The 21,251-nt window shown below is 43.6% G+C and overlaps 1 protein-coding gene across 1 annotated transcript; it reads left to right on the top strand.

Annotated features, from left to right (window-relative positions):
• The first annotated feature begins 6,620 nt into the window (after positions 1 to 6,620).
• On the top strand, positions 6,621 to 21,083 carry LOC106858390 (myosin-1B-like). The gene is made up of 38 exons (XM_088176573.1): positions 6,621 to 6,824; positions 6,912 to 7,055; positions 7,147 to 7,303; positions 7,919 to 7,946; positions 8,045 to 8,159; positions 8,239 to 8,331; positions 8,430 to 8,493; positions 8,577 to 8,675; positions 8,773 to 8,876; positions 8,963 to 9,101; positions 9,461 to 9,579; positions 9,670 to 9,819; positions 10,399 to 10,569; positions 10,812 to 11,118; positions 11,295 to 11,374; positions 11,959 to 12,046; positions 12,140 to 12,257; positions 12,912 to 13,035; positions 13,115 to 13,251; positions 13,353 to 13,608; positions 14,537 to 14,779; positions 14,885 to 15,061; positions 15,147 to 15,292; positions 15,380 to 15,470; positions 15,559 to 15,948; positions 16,064 to 16,190; positions 16,425 to 16,543; positions 16,787 to 16,983; positions 17,347 to 17,530; positions 17,617 to 17,782; positions 17,956 to 18,080; positions 18,264 to 18,572; positions 18,721 to 18,924; positions 19,608 to 19,733; positions 19,828 to 19,998; positions 20,084 to 20,188; positions 20,331 to 20,426; positions 20,931 to 21,083. The coding sequence occupies exons 1-38, from the start codon at positions 6,621 to 6,623 to the stop codon at positions 21,081 to 21,083; spliced, it is 5,826 nt and encodes a 1,941-aa protein (XP_088032699.1).
• The last annotated feature ends 168 nt before the right edge of the window (positions 21,084 to 21,251 follow it).

Genomic DNA, 21,251 nt, shown 5'->3' with positions numbered 1-21,251 from the left:
GTGGTATATTGGTCAATTCTCTGAATTAACTGCCAGACTGTTATTCAGTGGAGGCAAAATCTTCATGGAAACTTATTTCATCTACACTGAATGACAAGAAGATCATTGGGAATCCTCAGCAGAAGAAATAATAGCTGATCAAGCTTTCTGTGGTGAAATTATCATTTTAGTGAATCAGAAAAGAGCAGTGTCTATTTATGAGTTTGACCTTAGTGAGTGTTTGGTGTCTTTTGATCCTGTGTTCCATCTTGTCAAATAAGGAGCAGGAGAAGCTGCTCCAGGCACTGGGGCAGAGACTTCCTTGCAGCCTGTGGAGAGGACCTCTGTAGTCCACTGTAGAGAAGATACCCACATGTAGCTCCAGGACTTGACACTGGAGGAGGTGGAAATTTCCTGGAGGAATTGCAGCCCATGGAGAACCCATCTTGGAGGAAGGGAGAAGTATGAAGAGAAAGAAGCAGCAGAGAGAAGCTGTTATGGAATAACTTCTACTTCCCATTCTCTACCTAACTGGACTGCTGGGAGATGGAGGAATCAGTAACGAAGAAGTGAAGCTGAGCCTGGGAAATCTTGGGGAAAAGGTGTTGTTTTAATTTTTCTTTCACAAACTAACTGTGTTTATTTCATTAGCAAAAACTAAATAAGTTTTCCTCCAGAGTGGAAACTAAGAAATGGCAGTAACTGGTAAGCAGCCTCCCTGTATTCAAGTTGAGCCATGAGCTTTTCATCCTCCTGTCTCCCTATCCCTTGGAGGAGACTCCAAGGCCAACTTCCTATCATCTCCGTGGTACGCTGTGACCAGGGGCAAGAGACACAAACAGAAACACTGATAATCTCATTTATATATAAGAAAAAATAATTTAACAGTGAGGGTATCCAAGTGCTGGAATAGCCTCCATTGATGAGATAGGCAAAACCTGGTACAAAGTTCATATTCCTACTTACTTCATGCAACACCATAATCTGTAGTTGCAACTGCAAGAAAATTTAAGTTAGGGACATCTTGCCTAATGATGGCCATAATTTCAGTTAATAATTTTAAATAAAAACTTTATTAACAAAATAAAGAAATAATAAATTCAGAATAAAACCTTCAGACCACCATTCTTCCTCTCTCCCACACTCTCTTCTTCTTTTTAACAACAACATACAGAAACAATTCATTTAATTACCAACTTAAAAATAATCTTTTTCAGTTTACTTTAGGGAGAGGAGTCTCCTTTTGTCAGGCTATAGGGATTTCGTCACAAGAAGAAAAAATAGTTATTTTGTGGCTTTACTTTCCATGAACCGCAGCCACCTGGGAATCTGCAATCGTGAAACTCCTTCCATTTTTACAGCCTTCCCAGAGCTGTGCTTATGGGCCATGTTAAACTCATGGGGTATTTATTTTTCAGAATGAACTGCTTAAAAACAAAGGTTCTTTTAATCTCTTTTTTTCTCTCTTCATGCTTCATCCCCAGGAAAAGAGATCCCCTTCTTCCCTTGGGGTAAAGGGTGCTCAGCACAGGTGCTTTTGCTCATGATGTATCAAGTTGAACACTCCAACCCCTCATGTCTTTCTCCACAGTTTATAGGAATTTTTAGTGTACTACAGTCTATCCCTGTAGCTTACAAAATGATTTTCAGCTTAAATTCACAGCATCTCCTCATTCTCCTTTCATCTAGAACCTGACTTCTGCTTTACTGACCTTGGTGTATCTTTTCTGTTGTTTTTCCTCTCACTCACAGGAGGATTGAAGGTCTGCAAGTCTTATCTGAGCATTGGAAAAGTTAAAATCTCACATGAAGGATGCAGAAGCTGCAGCCAGGCCATGCTGGAGCGGTGCCAGGATCTCAGGACACTCAGGCCATGCTGGGAAGGCCTGGCCCAGGCCAGAAAGGGCAGCGGCTGCTCTGGAAAGGGTGGGAGGACAGCCAGCATCTCAATCAGCCTCCCTGGGGCTCAGCTGGCACCCACAGTCCATGGCCGCCTCTCCTCCCTGCTGGGACATGCCCCCAGACAGGGGACCCAGCCCTGCCCATGGCCGCCTCTCCTCCCTGCTGGGACACGCCCCCACACAGGGGACCCAGCCCTGCCCATGGCCGCCTCTCCTCCCTGCTGGGACATGCCCCCAGACAGGGGACCCAGCCCTGCCCATGGCCGCCTCTCCTCCCTGCTGGGACATGCCCCCACACAGGGGGACCAGCCCTGCCCATGGCCGCCTCTCCTCCCTGCCTGGACATGCCCCCACACAGGGGACCCAGCCCTGCCCATGGCCACCTCTCCTCCCTGCAGGGCCATGCCAGCTCCCCAGACAGGGGACCCAGCCCTGCCCATGGCCGCCTCTCCTCCCTGCAGGGCCATGCCAGCTCCCCAGACAGGGGACCCGGCCCTGTCCCCTGCCAGGCCCACAGGCGTGCAGTGGGGCCAGGCCTGGGCCCAGTTACCTGCACTCCTGCAGGAGAATAAAAAGGTCGTTTCCCAGATTTGCTCACTTCAAAATGTGAATTCACAGAGGTGGGCCAAATTCTCTAATTACTTTCCCAGGCTGTCAACAACCAAACCAGCCTCCAGTTGGTCCCATCAGCTCACAGAGGAAGTTCTCAAAGATAAAACCTCTGTAGATGCCCTCTTCTAAGTGCCAATTGATGCAAAACCACACATCTTATCATAAAGAAAACAAAGCATACATCAGTCTACACAAGGAAGAGTTTCACCATCATATTGAAGGAAGTTCAATTTTCCCTTTATTCAAGAATGATGTGTGGAAACTTGAGATTACAATGGTAGTCTACTAAATTGGTCAGCACACATGGCCTACAAGGATTTTAGTGTGGCAAAGAGCCTGGGGTGTGGTTAAAGCCTTTAACTTCTTGACAGACCACCGAGAAAATGAGGAAGACAAACTCCTGGTAGTGTTACCTAAATAAAACACAAGGAGCACCTTTGAAGCTTCGAGCTTCTTACTGTTTTTTCAGTAAGTGCATAGCGTATGATGGCAAAAAAATATTTGAGGCATATGAAATTATTTCATTATTTGAAAAACATGACTAGGGACCCATAGCAATCCTGTATCACTAACTCTTCTATGGTCTTTTGACATTATTGTTCTTTTTCTACTGTAGACAGATGAATTTGGTGAGTAAAAACCTGCAAAGCATCACGCAGAAGCTGGCAAAGGAGAAAGATAAGTTGAAGACTGAGGTCAATAACTTGTCCAGTAGCATGAAGTCCATATCTATAATCACAGGAGAAGTAGAACCCTAACTCCTCTGTATTTATTAATCTTTTTTCCACCCACGAGTGAAAAACCTATTTGCAATCCTTTCCAAAATTTGAAAACAGCAGAAAATAGTTTAAGCACAAGTTGATACTATGTCATCCTAGTTTAAAAAAATTCTGTAGAAGGTCTGAAATACAATGGGCTCATAAGATGTCGCAAAGATGGAAAAATATTCAGAAAATTCACAGAACATGAAGAGGCAAGGCAATCTATGAGAACTAAGAGCCCTAGAATGGCTTTTGGACCTGAGTTTTACTCACTGCAGGAAAAAATATATATGAGGTACTACTTCCTGAACAAGGCAGATGAAAATCAGGCTGTAGAAAGTGGTCCTTTATTGTCAGGCTTCTAGGTTCGGAAGAAACAGAACAAAAGTCATCTGTCATTCCTTTTTGAATCTGTTGCCTTCCCAGATGATTCCCATTACTCTAGGAGGTGAAACAAAATGCAAGATATCAAACTGACAGAGAGAATTATATACTACAAGTGTGATCTTTGAACCAGTGCACTGGAATCCATAACATCTTCTTTAATTGATATGCACAGAGAACCCAGAAAGGAAACTGAATTATGAAGAATCATTTTGCAGCTGTAACCAGACACCTAAACATAATAATAATTGTAAAAAGGAGATATTGGATGGGGGCTTTCTTATGGCTATATGGCTCTCAGTTGGAAAGCTTTAAGTTCCCACACAACTCAGAAGTCATGTCAGCAGCAAGAGACAAGTTTATTAAAAAACTGAAAATTCATCTTGGAGTTCCTTTCATGTGACGCATAAAGAACAGTCAAGTCCATTCTTTGTTAAGGTATTATGAAATGCATTAGAAGAAAAGGGAGAAAAATCTCTCCTTTCTTTCTCTCTCTTTACCCTCTTTTGTATGCCTGAGGATGATGCTTTCTTCAGTGACAATTCTACAAATACACATTATTTTTCAAACAGAGATTATCTCTGCATTTATTTTTCAGAAAGACACTGGCAATCTCTTAAAAGAATACGTGATCTCAGATGTTTCAGTCATACATGCAGTGTTATAAGCACACAAATGTTCTTTAAAGAAGTGAATTGAGATGACTGGTCATCGTCTCTGACCCCTCTTACTTTGCTTCAACTTCCTGACTTTTGAGAGAAAATGTGAGTCTTCAGAATATGGTAGAGAAATAAAGCACATCCCAGCCCCATGGAAGAACTTTGAACAGCAGATCCTTCCCAACTCTTTGCAAAGGAAATGCAAAGCCTCCCAGGAATTGTCTATATTTCAGTGGCATTTGTGTTTGTGCTGGGGAAGGCTGGAGGACGACAGCTTGGGATCTAAATCTCATTTTTGCATTTTTTAACTACAGCCACTGTCCAAGGTTTCTAAAATAGCAGGAGGTTGGCAAGTTGAAACTGCTGATAAACTTAAAAGATGAAAGATGTAAAATGAATCCTTAGGAATTCTTGCTAGTGTCACCTCACTGAAATTTCTGCTGGACATACATCAGAGCAAACCAGCACAGCCAGATATGGAGAATGGCAGAATAATAACTTTAAAACTGAATTTCAAATTACAGCTGATCAGTAACACTTCAGAAGGAGGTAAAGGATGAAATTGAATGTATGAATGAAGGGGGATAATCTGTCTTACCTGATCTTTTGAAAGTACCTACCAAGAAGCTAAGGAGTTGTAAATAGGTGCAGTAACACAAGCATAATATGGTCATCCAGTCTTGGAATTAGACTATACTAGATTATTCCTATTTTTTATTTTAGAATATTTCAGTATAGTTTCCCTCCAAAGCTCTTGTGATAGTAATACTTCTCACTACTGCTGAGTCCTGAGACACACAAATCTTATATGTCAAACAGCAATTGACAGGAGAAGAGAAGCCAACAATTCCAAGATCCAGTGTCGTGCTCTTTTTGCTGGACAGCACTTCCTCCTTCCTAGATTCCTAGTCATAATATTTATAGGAGATTTATTCACATAGCTAGGAAGACCTCAAATATTTCTAAATATATCCACACGCACGAATGGGAATCATGTACTCAGTCAAGTTTGCCAAACAATGCTTTGCCAAAAATTTTTTGACCTAAGAAAGAGGAGGAGGGAATTGAATGTGCAAACCAGAACCTATAAAAGTGCGGTTAGGACAAGCCTGTTCTGTCTCTGTAGAAGGATTAAAGGTAAGAATAGGGACAGTTGGGTGCTGGCAGAATCCCACAGCATTCCTGCTGCTTGTGGAACTGCTTTCCTCAAAAGGCTGTCTCTCTCAGTACACATGTTCCCTCTCTGTTGAGGTCACTAGCATGTTTTTGCCCTGTGACTTATTATTGAGAGTCTGTGCAAAGATAAGAATGAAGTTGTCACTTCTCTCTTTCAGTATTGACCAGCTTCCAGGCTAAGAGTCAACTGGTGACACAACAGGTAAGGCTGACTTACTTACTCTGTAGGAACAGACTCCAAGTTTGCTTTTTTTATGCATTTCTAAGGCAACTTCCCATATCCCTTCACAACTGCGCACACTAAAGCAGAGCAGTTCTACCTGAGCTGTGCTGTCTAAAAGAGCAAATTTCCTTTAATAACTGTTGGACACATTTGTTTGGTACCTGCTAGGAAATAATTGACTTCTTACCACAGAACTCTTAAAAAGAGATTGACTGTAAACAGAAATCCAGGGAAGAAACAGTGAATGAACAACACATGTATAGTCAAATTTTGTCAAATCCCTCCAAATATTTTTTATTGCGAAGTTTTCCTTTTTCTATACAAGTTAATATTAAAAGGTGAGCCTGGGCAGAAGGCGGCAGAACAATTGGAGAAGACAAAACTCTGATTTCTCTACAGAGGGAAAAGGCTCACATAGACAACTCAGACCTCTGCTTCTGCATACTCCACATATTTTCCCTGATGATACTCCATCTTTACTGGCACAAATTGCATGAGCTGAAATGGGAGAGAAAGAAAGAATAAAAGTGGGCTTTCAAAATTTTGATAAGATGACTTCTCTTGGTATCTCTTCTGCTTCTGCTTGGTATTTCTGCTGCATCTTTGATAACCACTGAATCTGTCAATCAATCTAAACTTCAGCATAGCCTACTAAAACAGGGTGAGATCTAGTGAATAGAAAGCATAAACTGGAAAAAGGGAAAAATCTTAACCACAATCAAAGGCACCTATCTTCTTTAAGATTAATGTAAATTAAAAGATATCTAGGATAAAAAGCAGTTGAAGCAGAAAGGAAGACCACGATAATAGGCAGAGAAGAACACTACAAAGCCTAAAGTTGCTCCAAAAAAGAAATTTCCCTCTTCACTTTGAATTGTGTCTCCATTTCAGCTCTGTGCCTTGCTGCACACGATAAACCACAGCCATGTCGTCAGACGCCGAGATGGCAATCTTTGGGGAGGCAGCTCCTTACCTCCGAAAATCAGAGAAGGAGAGAATTGAGGCCCAGAACAAACCTTTTGATGCAAAGACATCTGTATTTGTGGTACATGCAAAGGAGTCTTATGTGAAGAGCACAATCACAAGCAGGGAATCAGGCAAAGTCACTGTCAAGACTGAAGCGGGAGAGGTGGGTAAAATAAAAAATTTACAAACAGCGGATCATTCCAACTCTGGCTCTTAGCTGACATGCATATACCTTCCTGCCCTCTGACAGACCCTGACTGTGAAAGAAGATCAAATCTTCTCCATGAACCCTCCCAAGTATGACAAAATCGAGGACATGGCCATGATGACCCACCTCCACGAACCCGCCGTGCTGTACAACCTCAAAGAGCGTTACGCAGCCTGGATGATCTACGTAAGTGGCAGCAGCAGCTTCCTTTGGGCAGCCTCAGGAGCTGCTGGGCCAGGCTCAGGGGAAGCCAACGTGCTGTGTCCCTTCCTCACAGACCTACTCGGGTCTCTTCTGCGTCACTGTCAACCCCTACAAGTGGCTGCCGGTGTACAACCCCGAGGTGGTGTTGGCCTACCGAGGCAAGAAGCGCCAGGAGGCCCCTCCACACATCTTCTCCATCTCTGACAACGCCTATCAGTTCATGCTCACTGGTGAGTAGCTCTCATCGTAAGCATCAGATCACAACTGTTCTGCTTTGTCTTGATAGAACCTGGCATGGAAAATGAAATAAGATTATGTAGTGCTGTGAGTTTTGCTTCCACGTTTTTCATTCTTTTCTTTCTCTGTGCTATTGAGTTCCAAAGTGTTACCCATGATCAGGATTCCTTTGTCGTGGGTCTTACTCTCCCTTTCTCAGCTGCTCTAAAAGTAGCCTGTGTAGTTGAAAATGAAAATAATTTACTGTATGCAGGAGAAAGAAAGGACCATAGAGTGGAACAGAGAAGAAGCACATGGCTCTTAAAGGGTTTTCAATGTCCATGGAAAAGGATTATAGAATAACAGAATGTTTTGTGCTGGAAGGAATCTTTAAAAATGTCATGGGCTTCCCCTATGACATTTGGAGGGAGATCTGTGAATATGTTTCAAGGAAATAGTGCAAGTGCAAATTGCATTGCAAGGAGTTGAAATAGAAAAAAAAGGCTTAGGAATAAAAAATTAAAAAAAAATTAAAAATACAGGCTTTTTTCCTTGCCATGACTTACATTCATTTTCAGTACTTTTGTGCTCTTCGTTTACAAAGTCTATTTGTTTCTGTCTCTTCACAGACCGGGAGAACCAGTCCATCCTGATCACGTACGTACACCCCCTGTGCGGGTCCCTGCGGGGCTCTCTGGTGCCAGGGCACCTCCTGCCTGACCACGCACCCTCTGCTTCTCTCTTGGCTTTGGCAGCGGAGAATCCGGTGCCGGGAAGACTGTGAACACAAAGCGTGTCATCCAGTACTTTGCAACAATTGCAGCCAGTGGGGACAAGAAGAAGGAGGAGCAAACCTCAGGCAAAATGCAGGTGAGGTCCCAGGGCTAGGCATCTGCAATTATCCAATTTCATGATGAGCTAGATCATGACAAGAAGACTTCTATTTCAGGGGACACTTGAGGATCAAATCATCAGTGCCAACCCACTGCTGGAGGCCTTTGGAAATGCCAAGACTGTGAGGAATGACAACTCCTCACGCTTTGTGAGTTGTTACTTGGGACAACTGTCAACACCAGTGTGAATATTATTGATGCCTGGTTTGGTAAAATAGGTGTCAATTGATTTTCCTTCTGCTCTCAGGGTAAATTCATCAGAATCCATTTTGGTGCCACAGGCAAACTGGCTTCTGCTGACATTGAAACATGTAAGACACCCTTGTGGCCTGATCCCCTTCCCTCCAGCCTTCCCCACTTCTTGTGCTTGACTGTGTCCTACCATCCTTGCCAGATCTGCTGGAGAAGTCCAGAGTCACTTTCCAGCTCAAGGCGGAAAGGAGCTACCACATCTTTTATCAGATCATGTCCAACAAGAAGCCAGAGCTAATTGGTAGGAAAGATCCTCCAGGCAAAGGTCATGGAACAACACTGAATTCCTTTCCATGCCAATTGCATGTGACCTGGCTGTGTCTCGTCCTTCTTTTCAGAGATGTTACTGATCACCACCAACCCCTATGACTATCTGTACGTGAGTCAGGGTGAGATCACAGTTCCCAGCATTAACGACCAGGAAGAGCTGATGGCCACTGATGTAAGTAGCAGAAGTTGTCTTAGGTGAAGTTTCATTTCTCTGACCTTGAACAGCTGGGGTACTCACCTTAACAACTCCTTTGTTAGAGTGCCATTGACATCCTGGGCTTCACTCCAGATGAGAAAACAGCCATCTACAAGCTGACAGGGGCTGTCATGCACTATGGGAACCTGAAGTTCAAGCAGAAGCAGCGTGAGGAGCAGGCAGAGCCTGATGGCACCGAAGGTACCAGCACAACCCATCCCAGAGCACAGAAGATAGTGAACACTCAGTTAAAGGCAGCATGTCAGGGTCACAATGATTGACTCAGCCTGTGCATTTCCCCAGTGCCACTATTGTAGAATGGCAGTGGGTCTAAGCCAGAGGACTTCTCTGGAGGAACACAACTCAGATTATTTTGTATAATGCAAATTGTAAAGTCCAACATCTTCCAGAGTGGTCTGTTGTTAACATGTATGCCTTTTTTATCTTTACTAATCTTTTGATTCTTATTGGAATTGCCCTTTAATATATTTTTTAAGGAATAATAATGTCTAATAGCAATGTCTACGGGTACCTTAACAAGTGATTATTTTGGTGTTTAGTTGCTGACAAGGCTGCCTACCTGATGGGTCTGAACTCAGCAGACCTGCTCAAGGCCCTCTGCTACCCCCGAGTCAAGGTGGGGAATGAATACGTGACCAAGGGCCAAACTGTGCAGCAGGTAACAAAACCCCCTGTTTTGTGGATAGGTTCTCTGGACTTTCTTGTTTGTCGTGCATGATAAATACATGCTTTCTGTATTACATTTCAGGTATACAATTCAGTGGGTGCCCTGGCAAAGGCTGTCTTTGAGAAAATGTTCCTGTGGATGGTTGTTCGTATCAACCAACAGCTGGACACGAAGCAGCCCAGGCAGTACTTCATTGGTGTCCTGGACATTGCTGGCTTTGAGATCTTTGATGTAAGTAACAATGATTCATCAGCATGCTTGTTAAAGTTACACTGTTATGTGACAAAATACTTCAGAAGGAATGCTGCTGGTTTGTTGGGGTTTTAAAATTTTCTTTCTTTTTGTTGTTTTTTGTTATAAATGGTTTGATCCTTTATATTGTATCTATAGCATTCTGACTCCCACAGGGTTTTTATTGGAAATAGTTATTTGTTTTGCACATATGCCAATGAAATCCCTATGTGCAGATTTTTTGCTGAAGGCTTGGCACATGATTTGAAATCAACATTTGTGAATGTTAGTATAGTTTTGTGCTGCAGACTCTCCTGTAACTGAATTAGTGCAGTCCAGTAGATTTCAAAGCTGATTAAGTCTGAGTTATTACAATTATCTAGGCTTCTTGAGTCATAAATATATGGATAAAGTCAAGGTTGACAAAAGAGACACACTGACAGAAGTTCCAAACTGCTCAATTAATAATGACAGAGCAATTACAGATCCTCTTGGGTTTGGTAAAAATAGCCAGCACTGTTCTTTATCCATAACTTACTTAATTTACATAAATAATAATCTTGATTTGTAATTGTGCAGTTCAACAGCCTGGAGCAGCTGTGCATCAACTTCACCAATGAGAAACTGCAACAGTTCTTCAACCACCACATGTTCGTGCTGGAGCAGGAGGAGTACAAGAAGGAGGGGATTGAATGGGAGTTCATTGACTTTGGCATGGACCTGGCTGCCTGCATTGAGCTCATTGAGAAGGTATTTCTGTAATTCACAATGTGAGTTATTTTCAGAAATTCATTAATTTTATATGTATTTCTAAATGAAGCTTGAAATGTCAAATGTGATACTGCAGATACATCAGTTTGTATTATTTTACGATTTGCTGCGCAGAACAATCCCTGAGAGCAGTAGTATTGTCCAACTCAGGAAGTTATTTAATCTCTGAGTCTTTCTGCCTTTTCACCTTGTCCTCCTTCCTTCCTTGTGATTTCTCCCAGCCCATGGGCATCTTCTCCATCCTGGAAGAGGAGTGCATGTTCCCCAAGGCAACTGACACCTCTTTCAAGAACAAGCTCTATGACCAGCACCTGGGCAAGTCCAACAATTTCCAGAAGCCCAAGCCTGGCAAGGGCAAGGCTGAGGCCCACTTCTCCCTGGTGCACTACGCTGGCACAGTGGACTACAACATCACTGGCTGGCTTGACAAGAACAAGGACCCTCTGAATGAAACTGTTGTGGGGCTATATCAGAAATCATCCCTGAAGACTCTGGCCTTACTCTTTGCCTCTGCTGGAGGAGAGGCAGGTCAGTTCTCTGACATTCATATTTTCTTGTTTATTTAGTGAATCTATCGGCACCGTGCATATCAGCTTTCTTTTTTATGTTCCGTTCTTATCATGACTGGTATATATGAAAAAACTTGGTCTTTAGAAGTTGTAGAACCATCTCTTTGTTTTGTTTTGTTTTTTTGTGGTCTTCAGAGGCTAGTGGTGGTGGTGGTGGTAAGAAGGGAGGCAAGAAGAAGGGTTCTTCTTTCCAGACTGTCTCAGCTCTTTTCAGGGTGAGTACAGAAATCGTCCTCTTTACTTCTTTTCTGTGGTTTTTTTCTTGGTTTGTTTTGTATTGAGGATTGTAAAACATCACTTGAGCTGCAGTAAAGCCATTTAACTGCAGCTGTTAATTTTTTTCTGTATCAAGAATAATTCTTTGGTTATTCATAAATGAGCTTACAGCAAGTCAGCTGAAGCCTGGTGAGAAAGATATATCTTGATCTCACTTTTCTTCAAATGCTGGTAAAAGAACCGAGGTCAGGCTACACACCAAGGTACAAATCATAAGAATATGGTTATTGCAAAAAAATTTATTTTACTCAGAAATATGCTTTTTGCTATGCACAACTGGTCACCGTATTCCACAGATGCTCTGGCTGAGTGGATATCTCCCCCAGTCTTATAAAAACACATTGCAAAGTTTTGTGAGTTTCTCTCCTGCTCAAGAGGGAAATACAGAAGAAAACTCACATTAAAATGGCTACAGTTGGGAATTACAAATTGGTTAATGTTTTACAAGAATTTTCTCACATCTGAAAGTGTAACTGAGGAGGTACCATTTGTTAATTAAAAACCTTTGCTTGTGAAACCACAGGAGAATCTGAACAAGCTGATGACCAATCTGCGCAGCACTCACCCCCATTTTGTGCGCTGTATCATCCCCAATGAGTCTAAAACACCTGGTAAGAACACTAAGCAGTGATAAAAAATACTGTGATGCAGCCATTTTTCTCTATGTTTTATTATGAATTATCAAACAATTATCTTATTGCCAGGTGCCATGGAGCACGAGCTGGTGCTGCACCAGCTGCGCTGTAACGGCGTGCTGGAAGGGATCAGGATTTGCAGGAAGGGATTCCCCAGCAGAATCCTCTATGCTGACTTCAAACAGAGGTCAGTTTCCTTTCTGATTTCCATTCCCTCCTTCTTGCTGGTGTTTTACATCTACCACTTGGGGATATTTTTTAACAATTTCTGGTTATAACTGGAAAAAAATAGAATGTCGGGGTGCATAACAAAAGGCAACATTTATGGCTAGCAAAAGAAAAAATTTTTGAGAAATAACTGCTGGGGCATTTGAGTATGGAAGCACAGTAGAGATGCAGAAGTCAGTGATTACAAGACTAAAATGCAGTTTGAGATTGGTGGCAGCAGGTTCTCAGGTAAAAATTACAAACTAAGAGTTCCTTGGCCATTGCATCAGCTGCAAGTTTCAGGGGAAGAGGCTTTTCTCCAATACAGAGAGTATGGGAAAGTGGCAATGTTCCTCTCAAGCAGTTTTCTAGAGCATAGCTTCAGTAAAAGAATATGGATTGAACTGGCTGGAAATCAATGCCCTCTTCATCATGGCTGGTCTCCTAAAGACTGAAAAAGTTTCCTTAAAATTGTTACCAGGTCAAGACTTCATCAGAAGGGTATCTCTAAACAAGGGATGAAATTCCAACTTCCTCAGCCTGATTCTGCTGCAAACACTGCTCTTGGTTTCCGTAAACAGAATATTCTTATGATTTGATATTGTCTTCATTTCTGTTCCATCTAATTCCACAGATACAAGGTGCTTAATGCCAGTGCCATCCCCGAGGGACAGTTCATCGATAGCAAGAAGGCTTCTGAGAAGCTCCTTGGGTCAATCGATGTGGACCATACCCAGTACAAATTTGGACACACCAAGGTACAAACCCCCCCATTCACTGTGTCCCTGGGCTTTGCTCTACCTGACAGTGATGTGCTGCAACATTGCCTCTCTCAAGGTGTTCTTCAAAGCTGGGCTGCTGGGACTCCTGGAAGAGATGAGGGATGAGAAGCTGGCACAGCTCATCACCCGCACCCAGGCCAGGTGCAGGGGCTTCCTGATGAGGGTGGAGTACAGAAGAATGGTGGAGCGGAGGTACACCTTCCTCTTCTTCAGTTAAAGTCACTCTGCTTGGGGGAAATTGTTGACACTCATCAGACTGAGAATATTCATTGTACTTTTTAATTCTTTCTCAGGGAATCCATCTTCTGCATCCAGTACAACATTCGTGCATTCATGAATGTCAAACACTGGCCATGGATGAAGCTGTTCTTCAAGATCAAGCCCTTGCTGAAGAGTGCAGAGTCTGAGAAGGAAATGGCCAACATGAAGGGAGAGTTTGAGAAGACCAAGGAAGAACTTGCAAAGTCTGAGGCAAAGAGGAAGGAGCTGGAGGAGAAAATGGCATCTCTAATGCAGGAAAAAAATGACCTGCAGCTCCAAGTGCAATCTGTAAGTATCATTAGTGTGTTTCTTGCAGGTACCCTTCCAGCACATAACTCTCATGCACAATAAAATGTCTGAGAAAATATTTTAATATGAATAATGAAAGGTAAAATCCAGACCACTGAGTGTAACCATTATAAATATGAGATTCTAGCTTGGGAATGACTTTTGAAGCATGTAGGCACATACGTCTGTTTCTCCTGGCTCACAATATAACATCCAGTGTACTCACTGGAGATCTAGTATTTTCAATTAGGAGAGTATGTAGAGCAATAAATTCACCAACTTACTCTGGTTTCAATCAGTTGCCCAAAGAAAAGACCTCTATGCCATTTTATACATTATGTCACCTGTCTTTCTGCAACCACTATTCTAGGAGGACACAAAAACCCTCTACATTCTGTCACAGCCCTATATGTACCTCTTAAGTCCATTGGAAGATCAAAAGATTGATCAATATTTCAAAATTACCTTGTGTCTTTAAATATTGGCTTCAAAGATTCAAAATGAAGTCAGGTTAAAATTGAAACCTCTGATTGCATCTAAAATACATATAAATTTATCTTGCCCATAGAATATTTATTCAAAGTCAGTCTTGCCTAGAAAAGCTTATAAAAAGATAAAGAATAAAAACTCCCTGCACCTTTATATATAGTACTTAACTTCCAGAGAAATTAATGAAAACTCTTGAGAATAAAAGTATTGCAGGCTAGTATCATCTTATCCATAAGAAAAGTAAGAGAGAATAATTGATAATAGTGAAAAATGAAATAGAATAAAAACCTACGCTGAGTATATGCAAAAAAAATCACTTTCAGAAAGGAAACGTAAAAGAATAATTACCATATTTCTTTTCCTCAGTGAGAAATACCATTTCTATAGTCAGCTTTTGTGAACGGTTGTGATCAACAAACAAATCTTGTTTCTCTAATAGGAAGCTGATGCTTTGGCTGATGCTGAGGAAAGGTGTGACCAGCTCATCAAAACCAAAATCCAACTGGAAGCCAAAATTAAGGAGGTGACTGAAAGGGCTGAGGATGAAGAGGAAATTAATGCTGAACTGACAGCCAAGAAGAGGAAACTGGAGGATGAATGTTCAGAGCTGAAGAAAGATATTGATGACCTTGAGCTAACACTGGCCAAGGTGGAGAAGGAAAAACATGCCACCGAAAACAAGGTATGAGGCAGAACCTGTCACTCACACTCTGGAAAAGAGCCCTGTGCTGTTACAGGACTAGGATAGCTAATTCCTTTATTTACATTTGCTGCCTTCTTCCTAAAGGTGAAAAACCTGACTGAGGAGATGGCAGCCCTGGATGAGACCATTGCCAAGCTGACAAAAGAGAAGAAAGCCCTCCAAGAGGCCCATCAGCAGACCCTGGATGACCTGCAGGCAGAGGAGGACAAAGTCAATACTCTGACCAAAGCCAAGACCAAGCTGGAACAGCAAGTGGATGATGTAAGTACACAGACATGGAGCAGGACCAGGACAGGTCTGGAGTCTGATCAGGCTGGTAGAGCACTGATGGTCTTGTTGTGTTTAGCTGGAAGGGTCCCTGGAGCAAGAGAAGAAACTGCGCATGGACCTGGAGAGAGCTAAGAGGAAACTGGAAGGAGACCTGAAGCTGGCCCAGGACAGCATCATGGATTTGGAGAATGATAAGCAGCAGCTGGATGAGAAACTGAAGAAGTAAGTGTGGCTCTGGGGCACCTGACGGCCGGGCTGCAGCACTTGTCCTTTTTCTTTGAGCTCTAACACAATTCACTTGGCCCAAAGGAAAGACTTTGAAATCAGCCAGATCCAGAGCAAAACTGAGGATGAACAAGCTCTGGGCATGCAACTTCAGAAGAAAATCAAGGAGCTGCAGGCAAGTGTCTGTTCCTTCCCCTGCCTTGCTGAGGCTCAGCTCAGACAGGAGGAGGGCACGGGTGTGAAGGGTCCCTGCTGTTCTGCAGGCCCGTATTGAGGAGCTGGAGGAGGAAATTGAGGCAGAGCGAACCTCTCGCGCTAAAGCAGAGAAGCATCGGGCTGACCTGTCCAGGGAGCTGGAGGAGATCAGTGAGCGCCTGGAAGAAGCAGGAGGGGCCACAGCAGCTCAGATTGATATGAACAAGAAGCGTGAGGCAGAATTCCAGAAGATGCGCCGTGACCTGGAAGAGGCCACGCTGCAGCACGAAGCCACGGCTGCCGCCCTGCGCAAGAAGCACGCGGACAGCACAGCTGAGCTGGGGGAGCAGATCGACAACCTGCAACGTGTGAAGCAGAAGCTGGAGAAGGAGAAGAGTGAGATGAAGATGGAGATTGATGACTTAGCCAGCAACATGGAGTCTGTCTCTAAAGCCAAGGTACACAATTATTTTATAGGCTCATTGATCCAGTGGAATACAACACAATTCTTGCACCTGGCCTTCTTTAGAGCGTGGCTGGTTAACTCATCACTTTCCATTTGCTGAAACACAGGCCAACCTGGAGAAGATGTGCCGCACACTGGAAGACCAGCTGAGTGAGATTAAGACCAAGGAAGAAGAGCATCAGCGCATGATCAATGACCTCAATGCTCAAAGAGCTCGTCTGCAGACAGAAGCAGGTGAGACTCATATCTACATGTGCAGATCAGTAATGTCTCAGAGTTATTTCAAAAATTGCTCTCCTTGGCGTACGGTCTGTCCAACACACTTTGTGTCACGTCTACTGAGAAATGCTTGAAATGGGATCATAAGTTTCAGCATGAATTGCAAACTGTCTAGTTTAATATCTCCAAATGTTAGCAATGTCATGATCAATGGGATTAAATCTGTTGTGTATCTGCAAATTTTCTCAGGTGAATATTCACGCCAGGTGGAAGAGAAGGATGCTTTGGTTTCTCAGCTGTCAAGAGGGAAGCAAGCTTTCACTCAACAGATTGAGGAACTGAAGAGGCATTTAGACGAAGAGATAAAGGTGAGAAAGCTTTTTCCTAAATATATGAAATCACTTAATGAACACAATGAGAGGGACAAAAGCAACCACTTAGATAATGGAGTGTAAGTTTTCCTATAGTAGCATTGTTTTTTTTCCCTGTAGCCTATCCATTCATTTTTTGCAAATTCACAGTTCTTTCTCATCATAGGTCTTTCTAAGATCTTATTAAGGACATTTCCTAAGATATTTCCTTTCATTTTCACACTGCTTTTTTTTCCCAAGGCCAAGAATGCCCTGGCTCACGCCCTGCAGTCTGCTCGCCACGACTGTGACTTGCTCCGGGAACAATATGAGGAGGAGCAGGAGGCCAAGGGGGAGCTGCAGAGAGCCATGTCCAAGGCCAACAGTGAAGTGGCCCAGTGGAGAACCAAATACGAGACAGACGCGATTCAGCGCACGGAGGAGCTCGAGGAGGCCAAGTAAGCAGAGAATGTGGAGAACAATGGCAGAGACTATGAATGGAAATTTGAGGACCCCGTTTTACCTTGTCAGGAAGAAGTCAGTGTCCTCCTGTGCATAGGGTCAAAAAGAGACAAAATATGACAGAAAGCATATACCCATTGGGGAAAAGCAGAAAGGTCCAGAACAGCAGAGAGAGGCCAGCAAGATGCAACTGATGCAGGATTGCTCCAGAATTGAGACATGGAAATAGAGTGGCTGTCTGGGAGAAGTCTTACACTGCTCTGTGAATAGGTGTCACACAGTACCAAGGGGCTAAGTTTTCTCTTGTCTAAAACATGCTGCTTCACACTACAGGCTTACTTCTGCTTACCACATTCCAGGAAGAAGCTGGCCCAACGTCTGCAGGATGCAGAGGAACATGTTGAGGCTGTCAATGCCAAATGTGCCTCCCTGGAAAAGACAAAGCAGAGGCTGCAGAATGAAGTGGAGGACCTGATGATTGATGTGGAGAGATCCAATGCTGCCTGTGCTGCTCTGGATAAGAAGCAGAAGAACTTTGACAAGGTCATTTGGCCTCCAGCACCAGCACTCGTGGCCAGAGCATGCCCCTGTGATGGCCCCAGCCCTACTCACAGCCCGTTTCTCTGCAGATCCTGGCAGAATGGAAGCAGAAGTATGAGGAAACGCAGGCTGAGCTGGAGGCCTCCCAGAAGGAGTCGCGCTCTCTCAGCACGGAGCTGTTCAAGATGAAGAATGCCTATGAGGAGTCCTTGGACCACCTGGAGACAATGAAGCGGGAGAACAAGAACTTGCAGCGTAAGTCCCTGCGCCTCTGCTCCTCGCTGCCCTTCCTCACAGGCTTGTCTGTCTGCCACACTTAACGGCCCTGGGCCTGCAGGGATAAGAACATGCCTGGACCCCTGATGCACCAGAGCCTTTCTCCATTCAGCTCTGTGCCTGACCATGCTGCTTTTCACCCTTCCTTGCAGAGGAGATTTCTGACCTCACAGAGCAGATTGCTGAGGGAGGAAAGGCAATTCACGAGCTGGAGAAAGTCAAGAAGCAGGTTGAGCAGGAGAAATCTGAACTGCAAGCCTCCCTGGAGGAAGCTGAGGTACATGATCATAATCACTGGTGTCTGCACTATATAAATGAGGAAATAGGGCTGAAATGGCCTTGATTCCCCTCTGTTCTGCCGGAGGAGTGCAGACAGCATTGATTTCTGTAAATATTTTACAATTCCCTAGAATGTAAGAACGTTTGTCATTGTTATCAATGTTTATGCCCACTTGTCCAGGCCTCTCTGGAACATGAAGAGGGGAAGATCCTGCGCCTGCAGCTTGAGCTCAACCAAGTGAAGTCTGAGATTGACAGGAAGATAGCAGAGAAAGATGAGGAGATTGACCAGATGAAGAGAAACCACCTCAGAATTGTGGAGTCCATGCAGAGCACTCTGGATGCTGAGATCAGGAGCAGGAATGAAGCCCTGAGGCTGAAGAAGAAAATGGAGGGAGACCTGAATGAAATGGAGATCCAGCTGAGCCATGCCAACCGCCAGGCTGCAGAGGCACAGAAGAACCTGAGAAACACCCAGGCTGTGCTCAAGGTATGGCACAATTAAAGATGTGCTGTTTTCTGATGTAGCTAAATCTTTTTCCTGTGTTACAATTTGTTCAGTTCTTACTTTACAGGGAAATAGTAAATACGAAAACAGAAAACACACACCTCCCAGTCTGTGGTATCTCTCTTTCCAGGACACCCAGTTGCACTTGGATGATGCTGTCAGAGCACAGGACGACCTGAAGGAGCAGGTGGCCATGGTGGAACGCAGAGCAAACCTGCTGCAGGCTGAAGTTGAGGAGCTCCGGGCAGCCCTGGAGCAGACAGAGAGGTCGAGAAAAGTGGCTGAGCAGGAATTAATGGATGCCAGTGAGAGAGTTCAGCTTCTCCATAGCCAGGTCAGTATGTAAACATAGTATTTATACTATTGCTCCATATTTGTGAATTAACTGAAGACTGGCTGAGCTGTAACAGTATTTTATTAAATGCAGTGGCTTTCACAGTAAATAAGAAATAATAAGTGATAGATAATATTAAAACTGTTGTTTCAGTTGTAGATACAATATGAATTTCAATATACTACAGTATAGATACTATAATATTAATAAATTCAGTGAAGTGTGTGAGGTTGTTACTCTTTCACTTGAGTTCAGCACCTTTCACCTTTCCATTTAAGACTTTAAAGAGCCATGAACAAGACCATGAAAAAAATAGGACCACACGAACTCTGTCATTAATATAATTTAACAATGTCACTATAGGTATTCTATAGAATCATCTCAAAGTTTTATGGTCACTAGACTGAAAATGATAAGGAAAGTTTTTGTTTTTTTTTTTCATTTTTCAGTCTAAAATCCTTCTTTGTTGTCTGAGAAACTGTGAGGGAAAGCTTCATGGAGGATGCTCACAAAATATCAAAGCGCATCATATATGAGAAATTAATAGTTACAACAGTAGTTCCATTAGAATCCAATGTGACCTGATGGCACAATCTATATTAAAAAAACCAAAACAATTATGCTGTACTTGATGTAATACTGCAAGCCAAAAAAACTGAAATCATGTTCATGCTCTTCAACAGAACACCAGCCTGATCAACACCAAGAAGAAGCTGGAAACAGACATTGCCCAGATCCAGGGTGAAATGGAGGATACCATCCAGGAAGCCCGCAATGCTGAGGAGAAGGCCAAGAAGGCCATCACAGATGTGAGTTGGGTGCTCCTGGCATTGCTGGTGGTGAATGTACTCTGCCCAAAATATCTCCAACCCTAAAATGGCTTTGACCCTTTGCTCTGATCAGGCGGCCATGATGGCAGAAGAGCTGAAGAAGGAGCAGGACACCAGTGCCCACCTGGAGAGGATGAAGAAGAACCTGGACCAGACAGTGAAGGACCTGCAGCACCGTCTGGAAGAGGCCGAGCAGCTGGCACTGAAGGGAGGGAAGAAGCAGATCCAGAAGCTGGAGGCCAGGGTGTGTAGGGCTGGGTGTGTGTGAGTGAGCGTGTCCTTGGAGAGACATTGCCAGGGAAGCTGCAGGGATGGGCTTGTCCTTGCAGGTGCGGGAGCTGGAAGGGGAGGTTGATGCTGAGCAGAAGCGCAGCGCTGAAGCCGTGAAGGGCGTGCGCAAGTACGAGCGCAGGGTGAAGGAACTGACCTACCAGGTAAGGCAGGAGGGCTCCTGCTCTGACAGGGCTTGCTCACAGTCAGTCACATTTTACACACACCATCCCCAAGGGGAATTGTTACCCTTGCCTGATGGAGGATCAAGAATTGACTCTCTATGCTGTTTGCCAACCTCTCTAGTCTGAGGAAGACAGGAAGAATGTCCTCAGGCTGCAGGATCTGGTGGACAAGCTGCAAATGAAAGTGAAATCCTACAAGAGACAAGCTGAGGAGGCTGTAAGTACTAGTTTGTCCAAACCAGACTTTCTTCTGGTGGAGGTGGAATTCTCTATTCATGTTTTCCTCTGTACAGCTTTTTGAAACCTTGACTGTTTTGATGCAATGTGATGCTTTTTTGATACAATGGGGAATGTGAGAGTAAGACTTGCTGGGTTTGAGAGCAAATATACTTGCCCAACCCTATTTGTTTTGCTGTAAGCCTTATTTCTCACTCTATTTCTCTGCTTATACCGTGCCCTGGATGTCAGAAGCAGCTGTCAGGAAGTGTATTCAGGATTATGACATGAACTCTGCCTAGACCATACTGTGTATAATGTTATTTTGACATTCCAATATTCTTTTCTCTTCTGACACACATAACATCCTGAGCAGCTTCTTATCTTCGTTTTGAATCTGCTCTGCTAGCCCAGCTGTGGCGTTTGAATTGTTGTTTGCCCAGTTTTCTGGTACTAAATGTCCACACGCTGCTTGTTGTTTTCACAACTCCCTTTCCCCTCACAGGAGGAGCTGTCCAATGTCAACCTGTCCAAGTTCCGCAAGATCCAGCACGAGCTGGAGGAAGCCGAGGAGCGGGCTGACATTGCAGAGTCACAGGTCAACAAGCTCCGAGCCAAGAGCAGGGAGATTCATAAGAAGATAGAAGAAGAGGAATGAGATTCCCAAAAGTAAAAAGTGACCTGAGGCATGCATAAAATGTAAACCTCTGTGTTACTTTCTCCAGTAATTATCATTTATGTTTAGTAATAAAGATAGTAGACACCTTTGCATATGAACAGTGACTATCATGTTTTATTTTATTCTAGCTTTCATTACTTTTGAATT

This window comes from Sturnus vulgaris, chromosome 20 (assembly GCF_052056855.1).
Source record: "Sturnus vulgaris isolate bStuVul1 chromosome 20, bStuVul1.hap1, whole genome shotgun sequence".
Taxonomy (NCBI): Eukaryota; Metazoa; Chordata; class Aves; order Passeriformes; family Sturnidae; genus Sturnus; species Sturnus vulgaris.
Note: the sequence above shows the minus strand (reverse complement) of the source record. Positions and strands in the feature narration are given on the sequence as shown.